This window comes from Pan troglodytes, chromosome X (genome assembly GCF_028858775.2).
Source record: "Pan troglodytes isolate AG18354 chromosome X, NHGRI_mPanTro3-v2.0_pri, whole genome shotgun sequence".
NCBI classification, from domain to species: Eukaryota; Metazoa; Chordata; class Mammalia; order Primates; family Hominidae; genus Pan; species Pan troglodytes.
Window position 1 is genome coordinate 9,595,197 of NC_072421.2, and position 22,009 is coordinate 9,617,205.

Sequence of the window (22,009 nt, forward strand, 5' to 3'; positions counted from 1 at the left end):
GAGGTATCATTGAATGATGGACCAAAACAAACTAAATAGCATTTTGATGTCTGTGGAAATGACATACCCACAAACCAGTGGCTCAGCACTGATATTAATATATCTTGCTCAGTTGCCTTAATCATTTACAGCAGTATAATTTTTTTAAGAACACAGACAGTAAGGTGCTTTTAATAATTTTGATATGGCCATAGAGTATATCTATTTTTTGAAGTCCTACTTTCATTGGAATTGCCTCTTTATCCTAATGAGTAAATACAAAAGAATGCATAGATAGGATAGCTTTTGTCTTCTTCTTCTTGTTTTCTGAGACAGAGTCTTGCTCTGTCGCCCAGGCTGGAGTGCAGTGGCACAATCTTGGCTTACTGCAACCTCCAACTCCCGGGTTCAAGAGATCCTCCTGCCTCAGCTTCCTGAGTAGCTGGAACTACACGTGCGTGTCACCACGCCCGGGTAATTTTGGTATTTTTAGCAGAGATGGGGTTTCATCATGTTGTTCAGGCTGGTCTCAAACTCCTGACCTCAAGTGATCCACCCGCCTCGGCCTCCCAAAGTGCTGGAATTACAGGCATGAGCCACCGCACCCGGCAGGCTTGGTGTCTTCTTTTATTAGAGAAGAATGTACTTTTCTATGCCCGTGCTTTCTACGTTTTTGAAACTGATACAGATCCACAGAGGTGAACTGAAATCTAAATTATCTTTAATGTTAAAATTTAGTTGACCGTGTACATAACTATGCAATCCCTGCTTTCTCACAGAAGTGTCTAGGATTCATTCAACAGATCATAGAAACGAGGTCTGGCATTTAACAGACAAATGACAGAGGAGCTATATGAATTTATACAAGAATTATCAAAACACTGTCATGTAGTTTACTGTAGCTCAAGTTGTGCTTGTATCATATAACATAGGTTCAAGTTCTTTCTTCAGTCATCAGAATAACAGAGGTTGAAGAGACAACTGGGTAAGTGCCAACTTTTCCAAAAGCTGTTTCAAAAAAAAATTTAAGTAACTGTAATACACATTTCTGCAAATAAAATATTCCAGTGCTACATCAATCCTGAGTTTTTAATATTAAATATGCACTACTTACAGTTCTGACATGATTTTATTTAAAAACATGTCTAGTTATCAAGTTCACTGTCTTCATCGGAAAAAACTCTGTCACAAAGGTCTTCAAAGTCCTCAAGAGCCTAAAAGAAAAAGTCTAGTTCACTGACAAACCACCACTTTATATCTCGCATTTTAAACAGGGTTAATTAAATGTCAAAAGGAAACAGCTTTTAATATTCAAAGGATGCCAGTTATTCATTTCAAATAGAAAAAACTATAATCAATACATGGAGCTCCAAATACCCACTTAAATTTTTTAATGCCAGATTTCAGTGACATATTATTTTAGCAGGTCCAACAGTCATGTACTTTGCTTAAATAAAATGGGTTGAAGAACATCTTAAGGTCAAGATGGAGCGAAGACAGAAAAAGACGGGCAGGCTTATATCATGAAATATTATATTTTTTTTCAGCAGGTGGCGACCCATGTATTATCAGCAATAGCCTACATAACATGGTTTCCATTGAAGGGATTAAATGGTTGGTGATATGACCTCATCAAGTTAGAGAAAACGTAACTGTGTTTGAAATATATACTCTTTACTCAACAAATAGTTCAACAGTTCCTACTCCCTAAAATGTTGTGGGTTAATGCTGAGGAAGATGTAAAAAATGAATACACAATCTTCCGTATTTCTATGACATGAGCAAATGCACAAATAAAAAACAAGTAATACAAAACTTGTGTAACTGCTATGGAAGGGCAACTCACTCGGGCATGTAGCCAAAAATGGAGACTGATGTTGATTTAGTTGGCGAAAGGTTTCAATCAGTCAAAAAAAGATTTTAAAAGCATTGTGAGGGAAGAGCATGAGCAAAGCATGGGAGTAACGGTGAGTTCCTTCAGGGAAGGCGGTCAACCTGGAGAAGTGGGAGGAAAGACAGAAGGTGGCAAAACAAGCCTAAGAGGGGGTCATGTAAAGGGGAGAGTCTCTGAATATCTAAGAACTGAGACGGGGCATCACTGACAGGCTGGGAAGACGGAAGGGCTGGGAAGCATTTTAGGAAGGGAAGGGTTTTAGAAAGATAATATTGCCAATCAATGAAGGATGGCTCAGAAGAGAAGAGAGAACTCAGAAAAGAGTTTAATAGTACAGGTAAGGAAGAATGAGGTCTTGGACTAGGATAGCCGCAGTGGGAATTTAAAGAAAGAAATTAAAGGACCATTACAGAGGTAAAACTTGCCTCGTGATAACTACATGGGAAGGATAATGAACTCAGAAGAGTCCAAGATGATAGCAAAGTTCCTAACCTAAGAGGTAACATGAAACATTAATACTGACAGGAAAACTTCTAGTCTCATGTTCATACCAATTAATAAATGGTATCTGGGGAACATTATAGCAACATGTTCTCTACTTGTAACTTCTATTTAAATAACTGTTTGTGTATAGATAATCCTCAAGTTGCTTGAAAATTTTATTTTCAAACTCTTTTCCCAGTTTATTTAACACATCTCAGTTAGTGTAGAGAAGTGACATATGAACATGTCTTTTCCAAGGTTATTAAAAAGAATACCAGATCTCCCCAAAAAAGATTCCACTGCTTCCTAAATTATCTACATCTACATGAAGAAGAGGTCATTGTCTGATGATAATTTGCTAATGTGCTGTACAACAGCAGATAATTCGCAATTCACAACGTGTTAATAATCTGCTGGCTTTCCCATTCTGTTATGCATCTGAACCATCTCTTATGATTACAAATTGTCATGTAAAACCATGACTAATAATTTTGTAAGTGAATATGCCATAAAACACTCCTGTGTTTCAGCAAGAAATAAAAGACACACAGTAGCTACGCTTGCCTACTTCCTATTTAACTAAAACTCCTGAAACAACACAAGTAAAAAAGCCATCCAGAAAGGATTTATGGACCTCTTGCCTTCCACCATAGATTTGTCATTGATGTCCTGAAAACTGAAAATAAAATCTTCATTAAAACCCATTTATGCCTAGTGTTCCATTATCGGAATGCTAAGCTTGTGGGAATCATATATATCCTACTGCTCAAGGTCATGGCCAAGGTCTGATTTTTCACACACAAAAAAAATTTGCAACCTCTGGCATAAATAGGTTAATGTGTTAATAAAGTGTCAATTTTATACATAAGATGTGTATTTCTAGGTAAAATTTCCAATTTACCTTTTCCTGTTCTAAATAACTCCCACAAACTATTCATGAATCCTAAAAATACATTTACCAATTATATTATATCTGGAACAATACATTCAAAGTGAAAATGCTAAGTAATTTGAAATGTATAATCAAATGTCTTTCCATACATTCAGAAACAAGCAGACTGTCTTCTATTATGCACGTGTTGTATTTTATAATGTATTATGTTACCAAATAGAACAGACCTTTACGAATTGGTCACGTAGCAGCTTCATCTCTTTCAGCCTCTCTCTCCTAACACTTCTATATTGTTGCCACCTCTTCTGTTGTTCTTGAAATATTCTCTAGAATCCCAAAACAAAACAGTGATAAAAATTGGGTAAATTTTAATACTTACAGAACATAATTCTGCATTAGCTTTAAAGGAATACTGTTTAAATCAATACCTCTGAACACTTTCTTTTAGACAACATTTAGGACCAATTTTAAACAATTGTGTTCACCAATCACATGCTAAAATGATGTATTAACCTTTTTTATCAGTCATTAAGTAAAGAATTTTCTTACTTTTACATATTCAACACATATGTCCTAATTCTTGATTTCCAATGAAGAGTATTTGATGAACCTTCCTATAATTTGTTGACCACAGATAGGTAAGATCTATACAGAAATTAACTAAGAAAAATTCTTTCTAAGATTTTAAGCACGTATTAAATCTCGGTCATTTCAATATGCACATAGATGAACCACCCAATAATGATTGCCTTTCTGCACCCTGACCTAATCTCCAACAACAGTGTTCTCCTCTCCTCTACGTGGCACTCACTCACACAGTCATCCCCTAGATTTTGTCATTCCCAATGACTTCAACACCTACGTAATATTAATAATAGCAATGATAAAGAGCAACCATGGGTCAGATCACATCCTGAAAAACTTAAATAAACCTGTTACACAGAAACCCTTTGATCCTCCAAACAACTCTGACGTAGGTACTCTTACCATGTCTCCTTTCGTAGATAAGATAATTTGCCCATGGTTTCCGAGCTAGCAATGGTCAAGCTGAGATAAATAATTTGCCCACGGTTTCCGAGCTAGCACAGAGATAAATAATTTTTCCATGGTTTCCGAGCTAGCAATGGTCAAGCTAGAATCCCAAGCAGTGTGGATGCATAGTCCCAGCCCTTGACCACTGTACTCAGCTGTTTCTCCATCTTCCCAACATACAGCCACTACCTCCCTGCCATCGTAGGTCACTCACTTCAGTACTACAGCTCAGGAGTCTGTTGGGACCTGACACCCACTGAATGGAGCACTTTTTACTGCCCATTGCCCACCCCCGTGTGCTCAGATAACTCAGTCCCAGCTGAAATTCCACAGCCAGTCATCATATCCCCATCCCTGCATCTATGCCCTGCCCAACTCTCCTTCTATCAACATGCGCAGCTACACCCCAACCCAGGAAATTCCAACCCTACAGCTGCTTTTGCACAAATATGCCAACCGGGCTCACTTTAACTTCTTCATCGTTATGATGCCGACTTCAGTTGGACCCCTAATGCTGCGTGGCAATTATATTCCCCTAGTCCATTAGTCCACTAACGGGCCCCCCTCTCTGGGCTCATGCGCTCTTCCTTCTTTGCTGGATTTCTGCATGAACTACTACTACCTGAGACACTGATATAACAGGTTATACATAAAGCTAAGCCTGATACCAACAATTAGTTCTTCCTCTTGTCCCTCTTCTTCTTCTTCCTCTTTCTGCTCGTCTCTGATGTATTCTTCAAGGACATTTAGCAACTTCAGAGAATGTATATAATCACGTTTCTGCCTGTAACACATAATAAGTAACACGGTCATACGTCATAGAGAGATGAAAAATTAATCCTATTCAAACCCAAACTGACTTGACATAATTTATACTATAAAGTAGCAAGGGAGTAATAGCAGCTGAAATCTTCTTTTTGGAAAAAAGTGAAATGAGTTACTCTCATTTTGAAAGGATTCTTTTCTTCCTGACTACTAGAGCAGCTATCTTACATTCTCTACCTGCTGAAGACAAAGGAGGGTTTACTGCACTATAACTTTCCCAGAAACATTTTCTCTAAGAGCAGTTTACTTTCCATTTCCTCTTACTGAATAACATATGGGTTCTCATAAGTAGGTTCAAGAATATCATAGCCATTCATCCCATAAGATTTCCCAAAAGAAATACTTCACTTAACTATTTCTCCACTTTGGCACACCAATGATTTTGTAAAAGAAATAGTGAAAACAATTTAACTAAAATAGATAACTTATTTACAACATAAGGTTATCCCTTTCTACATAATTGAGTATCGTTAAGGATCTACAGACTAAACAGTGAGAACATTTATCTTATATGCAGCTACCATATTTCTAGAAATGGATAAACATTAATTTTACAGGAAGACTTTTTATCTGGAAGGCAAAAAGAGGTCATCTTCATTGGCTTCTAGGTAATATCTCTTAATTCTGTTAAACTGAGGTTATAAAACTAAAGAAACTTACCTACTTAGAGAACAATCAAGTAATATATGTTGTTCACTAGAGACGCCAATATGTACAGGATAGTTTTTGAAATTATTTGCACCAACTAATACAAAGAAATGATATAAATATCATTATGCAAAAAAGCCAACAGTCATACCTTTTAAGTTGTTTTTTTCTCAAAGCATGTTTACTTTTGTTCTTTATTTTGCTGCAAGCTTTATCCATTTTCATCCTTTTTCTTTTTGCAGTAAGATCCTCTTTAATGTCAGTTAGATAGTAAATGAAAATGGATTAAAAGTTAATGTTGAAAAGTAGTTTCTTTGCATATACTGACATCAATATGGGACTTTATGGTTCAGCAATTTCAGAAGGATATTTAAAATATAAAATTCAAAGATCATTTCAAAAAGCAAGATTTACTCACTTATTTTCTGTAAAACCTTTCAGGTATTAACATTCGCATTTCAATTCCAGTTGGTATAACTGAAAATCACTTAATTGACAGATGATGAAAAAAAGCAAATAATTAAAAGTCTCTATTTTTTAAATGTGCAGAAAGAGTTATAAGCACAGACTTTAATTTCTACATTTATAAAATGTCCTACAATTCAAAGGAGATGCTTCCATGAAATACTGCACAATTCATTATGTAAAGCACACAAAAAAGTATCTTATATAATAAAACCCTCAAAAGGGTAGAAATAACTTAATGCACAATAAGAAAAACATTTTTAAGCAATCTAGTGATTGATGCTATTAATTGTATTTTAATAAAAGAAGCAATGGCCATGAGTATAAAATTTTAGGTTTAGGTAAAGAAATACATTCAAAAACACTTTTGAAATGTTTTCTTGGAGCTTTTTATATGACATTTGTACCCATAGTGCTGTGTTTCAGAAAACTGTAATACTGCAAGGAATGCTTTCCTAAACATGATTTCACATCAGAGCTCTACCATCAATTGCTAAGAATAATTTTCAGCAATCATAAAAGATTTGTACCGCAATGCAAATATTTTTTACATACAGTCTCCATCTATAACGCCCAATGTATTAGGCAGCTCACAAAACCAGCACTTTGTCACCAAGCTTTCCAAATATACTGCTTGTATGAATCATCGCTAGAGAAGAGCTGAAAACTGAATTGAGCTTTTTAAAAATAAGAGTATTGTCTCCATCATCTCTACAGAAATTTTCTCAAACTTTTTTGAAAATATGGTCCTATAACAGTGTAACTAATATTTCACACAGCAATATAAAGTTTATGAGTTTTTGGATCCAATTACATGTTTCTCACTAGGTAGAAAAGTTGTCCTTACTTTTCTACTACACAGTTTATTACTGGAATAATAATAGAAAATGATTTTAGAAAATTCAATTTTCTCTTGTACTTTAAAGAAAACAAAATCAGAAAGCTGTGACAATAGAACAGCTAAATTAGGAACATGAAAAACTCATATTAAAAACTCTGAGTACAGACGGACAGGAAGAGAGGAACAACAGACAACTGGGCCTACTTGAGGGTGGAGGGTAGGAGGAGGGTGAGGATCGAAAACCACCCATCAGGTACTATGCTTATAAACTGGGTGACAAAATAATCTGTATACCAAACCCTGTGACATGCAATTTATCTATATAACAAACCTGGACATGTACCCCCAAACTTAAAGTAAAAGCTAAAAAAAAACCATTGATATATGACTTAATCTGTGTATACTAAAAGGAACGAATAGAGCTGTTTCTCCTCCAATGTCCTCTAATATCCTCCAAACAATTATATTTCCACATGTATGAAAGAAAAGCCATCCATCTCGCTTCACCATTATTAGAAGCATTCTCACATTCCACATCAACAATCAAAAAGGTAAGAAAAATTTATCAAATAGATTACATTAAATACGTATGTTAAATGCTACATATGAGAAGCCATTTAAGACAGTCTTGTCGTCCACTAATTCATATAACCTACTGCAACAGTTGTATGACTGAAAACAATTCATAAACTACAGATAACTCCTAAAACATACCTGCAGTATCTTCTGGCTTCTTGGTATTAGCCCTGTAAAAAAAGTTACATCAAAATTTTAACAAAATACTACACAAAATGCCATGTTTGTTGGGAAAAGAAATGTCTTATGTGAAATGTTCTGCATAGAATAGAACAGTGATGACATGGTCCAAAGCTGACTTTTCCTAAAAGACCCTATCCGACAGGCAAAAGTGACTTAAACACTTTACCCCGTGTGTTCATCTGTTTCAGCAAAAGGTTCTCTTTCCCCATGCTCATCAGTTACATCTTCCTCCCTTGTTTCTGTAAAACGGTTTCTTTCCTCACATTCATCACGGACTGGATCCTTTCCTGCATTAAAATGTAAAAGACAAACCTTTTTTAGAGGAAGATGCTGCTGTGGACATTTTTTGTGGAGAAATGTACTAGTTGTAGACTTTTTTTGGGGGGGGGGGCTCTCTGCCAATTAAAGCTTTAAAGCAGAGCTATACATGGAATCACCGGTTCCTGACCATTTTATCGAGGGACTTTTGGAAGCCCTTCGGGTTCAGGTTCCAGTAAACAACGTACTACAGTTCAGACCCCTTGGATGTCAGGACTGCACCCATGGAGAAGAGCTGCTCTGAGAGCATCTGTAACCCTGCTATGAGGGGGAGCCTCCCACGGGAAGCCTAAGGCCCTTGAGCCTGCTTTGAAAACCTGGCGCATCTTAGCACGTACACAATGGACTCCAGAGCCACGAAGGGGCCTGGGGCCTCGGGCTGCCCCTGTGCCCCCAGCGCAGAAAGCAGACAGACCGTCCTCTTGGGCGTGCACCTTCTTCCGGGTCCCCTTGGTCTGTATTTACCTGCATGCTTCTTCCCCTGGGCCGCCATAAATTGAGCCTCCAACTGGGCCTTGGCAGCCCTCCTGCCCACAGGATCCGTGGCTGGTTGTCCTGGGAAGCTAGAGGCGATCCCCGAACCTGGTGAGCGCAAAGACACACTAAGGAAGCTAAGGAAACCTGGCATCGGAAAGGAAAGCCATTGGGATCACAGGTTCAAGAAGGGTGGGGCTGGCCCGCCCTGGGTCTCATGTGGGAGCAGGAGGGGACGGAAAAGATGCCAGTGTCCCCTCCTGTCCTGGCCCGTCCAGCCCGTCCCCGGGGCTGGCTGCAAAGCTCACAGCTGCCCCTCACACCTGAACTCCACGGCCTCTGCGGGATCCTCGCCGCGCCTTTGGGACAGAACTCAGCCCTACCTCTGAGTCACCCAGCGACCCCATGTGGCTGGGAGGGCCGCTGGGTGACACAGGATCTCCCCAGCCACCTCTAGGGGAATGTCAGGGGCTGCACTGCCACTCGCCCGCCTGGACGCACAGGGGACCCCCGGTGAACCCCGGTGACCCCAAGTGTCCTGTCCTGACGGGCGGCCGGGCAGGAGGGCCTCACTCAGACTGTCCCCCCCAACACCCCCGCCTCACTCCCACTTCTCCCCCCCTCGGCCCCTCCCCCCAACACATGCACAAGCCCCCAGGACCCTCCCGGGCCCTAGGGATCACCCAGGCAGCTCCAGCTCCCTCCTTGCCCTGGCCCACCCCAGCCCACCCTAGCCCACCCTCAGGGCCTCGCCCTGACCCAGGCCCCAGGCGACGACGCTGGGGCCATTTCCTCACAGGTCGGCGGGCTGCCCAGCGCTTCACACCCTGGTTCCCAGAGGGCCTCGTGCCTGCGTTCCCGCCTCCCCACCACGAGTGCTTCACCTGAGGGACCCCTGATGTGGCGCCCTCAAAGAACCTGCAGGCAGCGGCACCACTAGGACCTCTTAGAAAACGGGTCCTCTCAGGAAGCTGAGGCACGAGAATTGCTTGAACCCAGGAGGCGGAGGTTGCAGTGAGCCCAGATCACACCACTGCACTGCAGCCTAGGCAGCAAGAGCCAGACTCCGTCCCATAAAAAACAAAACAAAAAAACAAAAAAAAAAGAAGAGAAAACGGGTCCTCAGTTCTCGTGAGAGCTGCAGGCAGGACTTCCTGTGCTCCTCGCTGATTGGTCGGCTCAGTGCACATGCGTGTGACGGGCTGCGTGGGGCGAGGCCCCCTGCTGGCACGCCCTCACCCTTCCCCTAAGTGACAGCCCGTGGTTGCTGTGGACTGGGGTGGGGGTGGCCCTTTGGGGCCTCTGTCCCCACAATCTTTCAGCTTCTCCTCCTGGGGAGGGACACAAGGACTTGGGATGGAGGCCAAGTGGACAGGGCCTGGAACCTCGCCCTGGGGCTTGTTCCAGCCACCCCTGCCCCGTTGGCTAGAATGGCCATCACCCTGTGGGTGGAGCCCAGGCTCCCTCCCATGCCCTGTGTGCTTCCAACATGCCCAGCTGCGTCCTTTTTAATCAATGGATTGGGCTTTTATCGTTTGTGTTTGTTTGTTTTTGAGACTGAGTCTCACTCTATCGCCCAGGCTGGAGTGCAGTGGCAAGATCTCAGCTCACTGCAATCTCCCCTTCCCAGGTTCCAGCGATTCTCCTGCCTCAGCCTCCCGAGGAGCTGGGATTACAGGAGCCCAACACCACGCCCTGTTGTTGTTGTTGTTGTTGTTGTTGTTGTTGTTGTTGTTGTTGTTATTGCATATTCGGTAGAGACAGGGTTTCACCATGTTGTCCAGGCTGGTCTCGAACTCCTGACCTCAGTTGATCCGCATGCCTTGGCCTCCCAAAGTGCTGGGATTACAGGCGTGAGCCACCGTGCCCAGCCCATAACCTTTTTTGTTTCCTCACTACTTTTCTTTCTCATCCTCATGCCCCAGACTTGCCCACAAACCTTCATACTCCAGACTTATCCAGACATATGCCACAACCTTCACCCACAAATTAATGCCTTAATACTTATCGTTAACTCAGCTTTTTCCCACCTCCAATCCCCTGTAATAGGGAGAGAGTTGTTTCGGAGTTGGGAGTGAATAAATATTGCCTAAAGTTTGTAAATCAAGATACAGAGTTTCATTATACTATTGAAATTATAAAGGCAGTCATCAGGAAAACTAATCCACAGCCTTAAATGCCTATATAACCAAAAAGAGCACACACAAAGCATACAAATCCTGTAGTAAAAGTTGGAAAATAAAGAAAATACTACAGAGACCATAACATAACATAAAGGAACAGAATTAAGGCCAAGTGAATCTGTTGAGCAAGAAATATGAATGAGATAAACTCGCATTCTAAAGGAAATGACTTCCAACTTGGATCAAAATAAAAACCTAAGTATATGCTGTATGTAAGAATGGAATTAAACAAAATGATACAAAAAGTACATATCAGAAAAATATGAAGAAAAGGAAAATATGGATCTGAGAATTGATATCTCATGAATGTAAAATAATGCAAAAAATAAATGAATAAACTAAAGGCAGAGTACACTGAACAAGAGAAGGGCACAATCTACTCTGACAATCTCACATGAATCATCTTGTGCTTAACACAGCATCAATGTGCCTAAACCCAAAACCGTAGAAAATAAAAGCAAAACAATCAATGAAAATGAACAGTGATATGAGAGTTTAAGCTCCGTCTGTCCAGGAGAGACCAAATACAAATGTATTGTCTTGGATACAGGCATAGTATCTTAAATTGCTCTCTTGGCAGTAGAGTGAGCATTTTCTTTCACTTTCAACCAATGAACCCTCACCACATCCTATAGTACTTCCTTGGCCATTACTATCTTCTATTCTACCTACAGTTTCCCAAAAGATTAAAAAATTAGAAAGACTTCATTCTCAGCAAACTATCGCAAGGACAAAAAACCAAACACCGCATGTTCTCACTCATAGGTGGGAATTGAACAATGAGAACACATGGACACAGGAAGGGGAACATCACACTCCGCGGACTGTTGTGGGGTAGGGGGAGAGGGGAGGGATAGCATTAGGAAATATACCTAATGCTAAATGACGAGTTAATGGGTGCAGCACACCAACATGGCACATGTATACATATGTAACAAACCTGCACGTTGTGCACATGTACCCTAAAACTTAAAGTATAATAATAATAAAATTTAAAAAAAATTAGAAAGACTTACATTAGCAAATAGGAGAAAAGTTTTCTTGTTGTTGTTGTGTGTGTACACACCTGCATGTAAATGTGTGTGTGTGTGTGTGTGTGTGTGATGTTTGTTGTTTGTTTTTTTGAAATGGAGCTTTGCTCTTGTTGCCCAGGCTGGAGTGCAGTGGCGGGATCTCGGCTCACTGCAACCTCTGCTTCCCGAGTTCAAGCGATTCTCCTGCTTCAGCCTCCAGAGTAGCTGGGATTACAGACGCCCGCCACCAAGCCCGGCTAATTTTGTATTTTCAGTAGAGACGGGGTTTCACCATGTTGGCCAGGCTGGTCTCGAACTGCTGACCTCAAGTGATCTGTCTGCCTCGGCCTGCCAAAGTGCTGGGATTACAGGCATGAACCACTGCGCCTGGCCTGGTTTTTTGTTTGTTTGTTTGTTTAATATGAGAGCCAGCACTAAATGACCTTCAAAGTATCTTCAAAACTTAAAATAAATGTTCACATGATATATTTTTCACATTCAGTGTGAGTAAAGCATGGAAGGTAATGTTCCATTCTGGTGCATTAAAGCATAATGGTGTTGTATTTGAGAAGAGAGAAAGGGAGCTGTGGTCTGGAAACTGTTGCCCAGAGCACTGGAAAAACCACCTTAGAGCTGTTTCAGGCTGTTTTAAGTTCCAGATCATTTTGAATTCCTGCCCTAGAAGCTATGCACACTCAGAGAATGAGTTCAGTCTTGACCCATGATATTGTACTGAATACCTCAGCTACTTTTCTACAGATTAAATAACATAAACTCCTTTTACTTTTCTTCACAGTTCTTAAAATGAAACTTTAACAATGTCTCCTTGAAGGCTTTAAGAGTGCTTCAAAATTCTATCTTTCTTTCGTATTGTCTTTTCTTGTTGTTAGTTTGTTTGGTTTTGGTATAAAGGGAGCCTAAATCTGGTTGCAGTTAGTAGGAATCTGAGAAGGCTAAGTTCAAAATCTCAGAAAGATTTTCTTTATATTTTCTATGTTTTATATTCCTTTCATAAATTCTGATATGAATATTTTCCCAGTAAGAATATTTGTATCGTGCTTTAACATTTCATTTATCTTTGTGTGCGAATTAGCATTTGTTTTATTAAAACAATCTAAATGTATTAAGGAATTAGATTATAGGGAAATTAAATTAAAACATAATCTAAAAGAAATTATTATATCCAGATACTGAAAAACAGAGGTATAAAGATGTTGTGACCGGGTCCAGGAGGAAGGGGGTCAGGGAAAATGATGTACCAGACTAATGAGTGGCTTGGACACTGTATTAGTCCATTCTCAAATTGCTATAAAGAACCAAGACTGGGTAATTTATGAAGACAAGAGGTTTAGCTGACTCACGGTTCCACAGGCTGTACAGCAAGCATGGCTGGGGAGGCCCCGGGAAACTTACAATTATGGTGGAAGGTGAAGGGGAAGCAGGCAACATCTTCACATGGCGGAGCAGGAGTAAGAGAGTGAAGGGGAAGGTGCTACACACTTTTAAACAACCAGATTTCATGAGAACTCACTCACTATCACGAAAACAGCAAGGGGGAAGTCTGACCCCAGGATCCAATCACCTCCCACCAGGCCCCTCCTCCAGCATGAGGATTACAATTTGACATGAGACTTAGGTGGGGAAACAGAGCCAAACCATATCAGACACAAAGTTGAGCTCTTCATAAAGCACAAATGTTCCAAACCGGAACAAAGGTAGGTTAGCATTTTCCAAATGCCAACCTCCAAAGACCTCCAGATTAGGACTTCAAACACGTTTCAAGTTTGTCACATGGCTCTCCTTTTACTTGACTGCTCTCCAGGAAAACCAAACTTTACCCCACATGCCTCTGATATTATTAATGTTCCTTCCTAGGCAGACAAATCCTATCAGAATTTCAGACCTACCCTAAATGTTTCCTCTTTAATGTAGCCATTCACCCAGTGCTTTTAAATATGTGAGACACTCTTTCTTTTTGCAACCCATTTAGAGCTTTTATCTGTCATGGGAAATTTGCCTTATATTGCAGTTATCTGAGAAGTCATATTCCCCATTAAACTACATCTGAAGGTCCAGAACAGTTTCCAAGGTATCCGTATAATATGGAGCACTCAATGTACACTGACCATATTGAATCCAACAAAATTGAAATTAATGTAGCTTTTTATCTTTAAAACAGAAAAATAATAACGAAAAAGCCACAACTCACAGAGTACTTGAACTTGCATCATTCTGCTAAGTGGTATTTTTATGAGTCCTAAATGCTCTGCACTATGCTAATGAAAGACAAGGTTGCAAATAATTGCCTGGGCCTCCCAGAGAGACGTTGGTACAGCATTCTGGCCTGCTAGTTTAAAAAAAAAAAAACTTTTTTCTCGGCCTAGAAAAACAGGTTCCTGATTTGTATAGTAGAGGCTAGCTCCTTTCTAAATTATGTGCAGACAACACTGGTCTGTATATTTGAAGTGAATTAGTGTCTTTATGTAATCCCTGAAGGTCTCCATAATTCCTTGTTAACACGATGGAGTTTCTGATGTGCTGTCTCCCTGCACAATCACAGGTTACTACAGAGAATGGAACTCAGAAGTCAACAAAAACTCTTTATCAAGTATGACTACAAAGTAATAGAACTTAGATGGCATAATGTAAATGAACACTTCTTTGTCCTCCAAGTTATATGAGATGCTATACATATAGTACATCCACGCTATCATTGATCAAAATGCTTATGAAAGTACTTTCAGCAGCTAGGGCACATTCTTCTAAACATTCCTAAAGGTGGCAAATCCCCAAAATATGAGGGGCATGTGGGTTTTCTGAATACCCAAAGTTGTTAAAAATCAATTATGGGGCCAGGATCCTAACTTTGGTATGTGTGTACGAACGCTTACACACTTGCAAGAGTGAATGCTTGTGTGTGGGCATGTGCACATGTGCATGCATTCGTGTGCATGGATATGAATGTGCATGGGTGAAAACATGCAATGTATGCATGACATGTCTTTTATCTCTATATCAGCACAGGAAGAAGCATGGAACAATAAACACTAGGATGATACATCTCGCCATCCCTGGGTGTGGGAATTTCAGATACATTTTATAATATATTCTTGTTTATTTATATTTTCTAATTTTTCTATATGCATTTCTTGCTTATGTAAGAAGCAAATAAAGAGAAAAAAAGGAAAAAGGGAGACAAAGAAAAAGTATCTCTAAAACCTTCACAAGTTAATCAATTCTGATGAATGCAGTAGTCTATTAGTTTCCCACTGCTGCTGTAACAAATTACAACAAAGTGAGTGTCATAAACAATAAAGATGGATTATCTTACTGTTCTGGCTGTTAGCAATCCCAAATTTATCTCACTTAGCGAAATCCAAGGTGTCAGCAGGGCCGGTTCCTTCTGAAGTCTCCAGAGGAGAATCAGTTCCTTGCCTTTTCCAGCTTTTAGAGGCTCCTGCACTCCTTGGCTTATGGCCTCAATTTCCATCGTTAAAGCCAGCAACATCATGCCGATTCGTTCTCATGCTGCCAGCTCACTGGTTCCCTCTTCTGATTCTCACTGTTTCCTTTAAGGACCCTTGTGATTACATTGGACCCACCCAGGTAATCCAGAATAATTTCCCCCATTTAAGATTAGCTAATTGGCAACCTTGGTTCCATGTACAATACTGATTCTCCTTTGCCATGTAAACTAACATAGTCACAGATTCTGGGAATTAGGATCTAGACATCTTTGAGAGGCCATTATTCTACCTACTACAGGTGGGTAACTGGAAAAAGTTGTGTTCCTATCACAATTTGGCTAAACTATATCATTTTTCAACACCTACCTTATTGATCAGCATATGGTAGTATTATGCTGAAGAAAGAATGTCAGTTCAACAGTTTTAATGACTCCCCAGACAGCCATTGCCTGGCTGAGACCTCTTGAAAACAATAACTATGGGCATATTTTGGGCTGAGTCACAGATACTATGGAGAAGCTGCTGTATCAGAAGTAGGAGCCTGAGGCTGGACCACACTCAGACACTAATCAGCCAAATGCCATCAACCAAGATGTCACCATCCGTAAACTTAGCAATAAATGAGGAAGTTGGGTCATACACTAACTCAATCCCCTCTACTCCGTGATTATTTGACAATCATGCAAGAAAAACCTACACCCATCAGTGTCATCTAAAAACATCATTCCCATTCCTACTTCCAATCTATAATACAGGCTTCCCATTCAGGCAAGGAGATCTCAGACTTCATCCCACACACATTGAGCTCACACACAATTGTTTGACTTAGGAAGCTCCCATCAGCAATAATACCCTCCTCTTTCATCTCTACTGTATTCCATATTTTCTAGACCGTTTGATTTGCAAACATTTTTTATTGTATTTGTGATTTCTTCACACAGCAGAAGTTTTCAATTTTGGTGAAGTTCAATTTATTACTTTTTTCTTTTTAGATCATACTTTTGGTGTCATATCAAAGACATCTTTGCCTAATCTCATGTCATGAAGATTTTCCATTATAATTTTACATGTTACATTTAGATCTGTGATCCATTTTGAGTTAAGTTTTGTATATGGTGTGAGGTTTAGGTGAAGTAACTTTTTTTGGTAAATAAGTGCTCAATTGTTTCAGCATCATTTGTTGAAAAGACAGTCCTTTCTCCATTTTTTCTTTGCATTTTTGTCTAAAACCCAACTGATGACATTTGTATGACGACATTTGTGTACTCAGTTTCTTCTATCTGTCCGTGTGTCCATCTTTTGTCCAATACAACACTGTCTTGACATTTGAAGTATGTTGTGTGGAGTTCATAGTTATCTATTGGAAAGTTGGCTACTTTTCCATTTCCTAAAATGCATTGCTCACATTTTACAGGAAACTGAGAAATAATATAAATTTGTAAATATAACTTTCAACAACATTAAAAACATGGTATAACAAAAGTGAAATTTAAAAGGACACTAATAGGTACTTCAATGTAAAATTCTCTGACATGTCTATATTAAAAACGTGTTGTAAATATCTGATTCTTGTATATATACACAGAGTCATCATGAATAAAGCAGTTACCAATTCAGGCTGACTTCAGCTACTTTTTACGGGCATCTCAATCACCACGAATGGCATATTGTGGACTTGATCTTTCAAAATGAAGAAATACTCTTGGTAAACTCATGAACAAAACAGTGTACGGTCTACCCTCAAATTATATAAGAGTTACAATCTTGGAAAAATCCAATGTATATTAAAATTGTGGGGAAAATATTTTTGCTTTACATAAAAGTATTTACTTGTAGCTTCTGATAATTATGAACAGTTTCTCACTTACTTGGATGTCAAATGCCACCTGGATTGTCATGCTGCATTGTTCAATGTATTTGTTGGACACTACCTCACTCTGCGTAGTATGCACTGCAATCCTCTAATAATCAAGACAATTTAAAAATTACCCTATAAATACCCAAAAGTTCCCTAGCAGGGAACCACCAAGCTTCATTACAACTCATGGCCTTATAATGTATTAAATATCTGGGTTTTACGACAAAAACTCTTTTTGTCTTGAATGACCTCTTCAACAACCTGAGTCATGTATAAATGTTAAATAGTAGTAGCAACTTGGTTTTTATTTCCAAAGCATTAAACACGCTGGGCTCTGATAAACACGCTTCGTGTGCCACAATCAATTAGAAAGCTATCCAGTGTGAATGAGTTTCTGACATTGAGAAATACTGCTGGCATCTGTTAAACAGGCCACAGAGATTGGGCTCCTCATACATACCACTGCCTTTGAGCTACACTCTCCTTCTAATACCAAAGGTAAGGCCAAGTGCTTGCAAAGACAACCGTCCAATAGGAGCTACCTATGCTTTGGGACTAAACATATATTCTATTCTCTTAATGTAGCAGGATTTTTGTGACCTTGGGACAATCTTACGTAGTTCAAAGGTACAAGAATGGTCCACAACATTTCACATGTTGCAAAATGAACTCTATGGACAGCACATTGGCACATAAAACATAAAAATGGACAGATCTCATGAAAACCTTCCTCTTTGGCATCACATCAAATTTTAGTTTAGTTTGACTCATGCTTAGGCAAAGCACCCCTGAGATAAACAGTCTACTTGCTACTGCAACAGGAAAGTAGTGCTTGAAAGGGGAGGATGCCAAATTATATGTAGTGCAGCTATATAATAAAGAGTTATGAATTCCAAGCAATTTGGACATTTCTAAGGTTATATCAGAGGATGGTAACTCTGTGCAATTGAACAAGAAGGAAGGTGCATTTTTTGTCATTTCATAAAAGTTTATTGACTGTAGCAATTCATGATATTAGAAATAACTGCACATTTAGAAGGGGGCTCTTAAGTAAAAGTATTTAAAATTTAAAAAAAACAATTTCCTGACCACAATTACTCAAGTATAAAAATTGAACTTATTTCTGCATGTGTTTCTTCTTTCCAAAAGATAATTTTTAAAATTTTTTCTTTAAAAAAATGGGGATATATGTGCAGAATGTGCAGGTTTCTTACATAGGTATACGTGTGCCATGGTGGTTTGCTGCACCTATGGGCCCATTCTCTAAGTTCCCTCCCCTTACTCCCCTACCCCCAAACAGGCCCTGGTGTGTGTTGTTCCCCTCTCTGTGTCCATGTGTTCTCATTGTTTAACTCCCACTTATGAGTGAGAACATGCCATGTTTGGTTTTCTGTTCCTGTGTTAGTTTGCTGAGAATGATGGCTTCCTGCTTCATCCATATCCCTGCAAAGGACATGATCTCATTCCTTTTTATGGCTGCATAGTATTCTATGGTGTATATGTACCATGTTTTCTTTATCCAGTCTATCAGTGATGAGCATTTGAGTTGGTTCCATGTGTTTGCTATGTGAAACTACCATTGACATTCTTCATAGAATTAGAAAAAACTATTTTAAATTTAATATGGAATCAAAGAAGACCCCATATAACCAAGAAAATCCTAAGCATAAAGAACAAAGCTGGAGGCATCACACTACCTGATTTCAAACTATACTACAAGGCTAAAGTAACCAAAACAACATGGTACTGGTACCAAAACAGACATATAGACCAATGGAGCAGAACAGAGACCTCAGAAATAACACCACACATCAATAACCATCTGATCTTCGACAAACCTGCCAAAAACAAGCAATGGGGAAAGGACCCTCCTATTCAGCAAATGGTGCTGGGAAGGTGCATTTTTAAAAAAATATCTCATGAAGCATAAAATTCAACAAAAACACTTTGTGGGTTTTTTTTGGGTTTTTTAAATTATTATACTTTAAGTTCTAGGGTACATGTGCACAACGGGCAGGTTAGTTACATATGTATACATGTGCCATGTTGGTGTGCTGCATCCGTTAACTCATCATTTACATTAGATGTATCTCCTAATGCTATCCCTCCCCTCTCCCCCTACCCCATGACAGGCCCTGGTGTGTGATGTTCCCCATCCTGTGTCCAAGTGTTCTCATTGTTCATTTCCCACCTATGAGTGAGAACATGCGGTGTTTGGTTTTCTGTCCTTGCGATAGTTTGCTCAGAATGATGGTTTCCATCTTCATCCATGTCCCTACAAAGGACATGAACTCATCCTTTTTTATGGCTGCATAGCATTCCATGGTGTATATGTGCCACATTTTCTTAATCCAGTCTATCATTGATGGACATTTGGGTTGGTTCCAAGTCTTTGCTGTTGTGAATAGTGCCACAATAAACATATGTGTGCATGTGTCTTTATAGCAGCATGATTTATAATCCTTTGGGTATATACCCAGTAATGGGATGGCTGGGTCAAATGGTATTTCTAGTTCTAGATCCTTGAGGAATCGCCACACTGTCTTCCACAATGGTTGAGCTAGTTTACAGTCCCACCAACAGTGTAAAAGTGTTCCTATTTCTCCACATCCTCTCCAGCACCTGTTGTTTCCTGACTTTTTAATGATCTCCATTCTAACTGGTGTGAGATGGTATCTCATTGTGGTTTTGATTTGCATTTCTCTGACGGCTGGAAAAACACTTTGTTAAGTTGAGGAGATGGAGGCAAAATTAGGGACAACATATAACAAATATATGTTGTTATAATATATATTTCAACAGTATTAGACCAGCATTAACAATATATGTCTAGTTAATGTAGTTATGCTAACTACTTTATACAACAGAGAACAAGAAATATTTGTCATGTAAGAGTTTTGAAAATTGTGTCATATTTTATATGGTCCAGGAGCATCTTGGTAATAGAATTATAAGATGTTTCTCTGTTATAAGTGTAAAATATATTTTTATGCAAATAGTTTCCTGTTTTTTTCAGTTTGGCATAATACAGATACTTATGTACCAGTATTTGATGTCCTTAGAATAGATATTTTGAACTATAAAGTACAGAATAATTATCTCACCATAACTTAACAGAAAAAGTAAATTGGAAGTTTAATTGGTAGTCAATTTACATAATCTAAATCAAATATCCTTATTTCTTATCTCCATAACAAAAATATGGGTTTAGTTTGGCATTGTTGAAAAAGCAGGTGTTTTGGTTTGTCTGAAAAATTATCCAGTTATCCTCATTCATCATTTGACTGTATCTTTGAAGACTGCCTGAACATTCTACATTCTTCTCAGTTAAGACAAAAAAATTAATCCAGGTTGCTCGAATTAACATTTGTAGAAGACATATATACAAAATACAACTATACAATATACATTTTTTCCAAGCATTTGGGAAATTCACGAGGATAGATCGTATGCTTGACCAGAAAGCAAGTCGCAAGCTATGAGAGTCCTACAGATTATGTTCTCAGAACAGAAAGGAATTAAAATAGAAATCAATTACAAAATAAGATTAATATCATACCTCCAATTATTTTCAAATTAGGCAACATACTTCTAAAACAACAAAAGCCCAAAGAGGAAATAACAGCTGAAGTTAGACAATATTCTGAGGTGAATAATGAAAATAAAACATTGGATATTGTGGGGTACAGCTAAAACTGTGCTTAGAGGAACAAACCTGCAGTGTCACTGAATGGATGTGCCCTGTTGATGTTTTCCACTTTTGTCCCAGGTCATCCTCATTCTTTGTCTTTTAGGGAAGTCCTATTGTCTCCTGAATCCAATTACATGAAAGCATATTTTTTTTTCTGCCTTAAGCATAATTTTATGCCCTTCACTACAGACTTGCAATGCACAGCTTGAGGCTAAAGAATTGTCTAGCTATGTTTTGCTATTGTTTGTGTATTTCTAGATATTTAGTATCATTTTATTTTTCTTCGATCTACCAAAAACTGGCTTTTGTTTTGCTTTCTTTCTTCTTCCGCTTGACTGATTGCTTAAGGAACAAAATCTGACATATCATCTGATTAAAATGCCAAACACTCCTGTATCCTATCTTCTTCAGATATGCTTCAAAAACATCCCTTATATTAGCGAAAGTCATTCATTCTGCATCATTGTTTATAACTCACTCCCTAGCACAGAAAATAAGGCTCTTAGGAAGAACAAAAGGAAGGTAATTGTTGACTTTCCACCCCATTGGGGCCTCAGATAATAGGTGGAATTTATGCAATCCTTCTTTTGATGAATTACACACAGGACAATAAGACCCACACCATGCTTCACATTTTTGGTAATGATTGTCCCCCAGTGTTTGAGGTGGATGGATATATTAGTCTGTTTTCATACTGCTGTAAAGAACTACCTGAGGCCAGACATGGTGGCTCATGCCTGTAATCCCAGCACTTTGGGAGACCAAGGGAGGCGGATCACCTGAGGTCAGAAGTTTGAGACCAGCCTGGCCAACATGGCAAAACCCTGCCTCTACAAAAAATACAAAAATTAGCCAGGCATGGTGGCAGGCACCTGTAATCCCAGCTACTCGGGAGGCTGAGGCAGGAGAATCGCTTGAACCTGGGAGGAGGAGGTTGCAGTGAGCTGAGACAGCACCACTGTACTCCAACCTGGGCCACAAAGAGAGACACCCTAAAGGAAAGAGTTTTAATTGACTCACAGTTCTGCATGGCTGGGGAGGGAGGCCTCGGGAACCTTACAATCATGGCAGAAGGCAAAGGGGAAGCAGGTACCTTCTTACATGGCAGCAGGAGACAGAGAGAGCTAAGGGGAAACTGCCACTTTTAAACCATCAGACTTCATGGGAACTCACTCACTGCCACGAGA

At 39.4% G+C, this 22,009-nt stretch overlaps 1 protein-coding gene across 2 annotated transcripts; it reads right to left on the reverse strand.

The window, feature by feature from the left end:
- Window positions 1-678: 678 nt before the first annotated feature.
- On the reverse strand, window positions 679-9,781 carry FAM9B (family with sequence similarity 9 member B). 2 transcript variants are annotated; one of them, XM_001140456.7, is made up of 9 exons: window positions 9,495-9,781; window positions 8,602-8,718; window positions 7,985-8,105; window positions 7,774-7,805; window positions 5,905-6,004; window positions 4,953-5,064; window positions 3,476-3,574; window positions 1,094-1,193; window positions 679-987 (listed from the first exon to the last, which is right to left on the reverse strand). In XM_001140456.7, exons 2-8 carry the CDS (start codon window positions 8,627-8,629, stop codon window positions 1,125-1,127), a joined length of 561 nt encoding a protein of 186 aa, XP_001140456.4. In that variant the 5' UTR covers window positions 8,630-8,718; window positions 9,495-9,781; the 3' UTR covers window positions 679-987; window positions 1,094-1,124. The 2 variants fall into 2 exon arrangements, with proteins under 2 accessions (XP_001140456.4, XP_054532485.1); XM_054676510.1 differs by lacking the exon at window positions 9,495-9,781 and having other exon boundaries at window positions 8,602-8,732.
- Window positions 9,782-22,009: the final 12,228 nt, after the last annotated feature.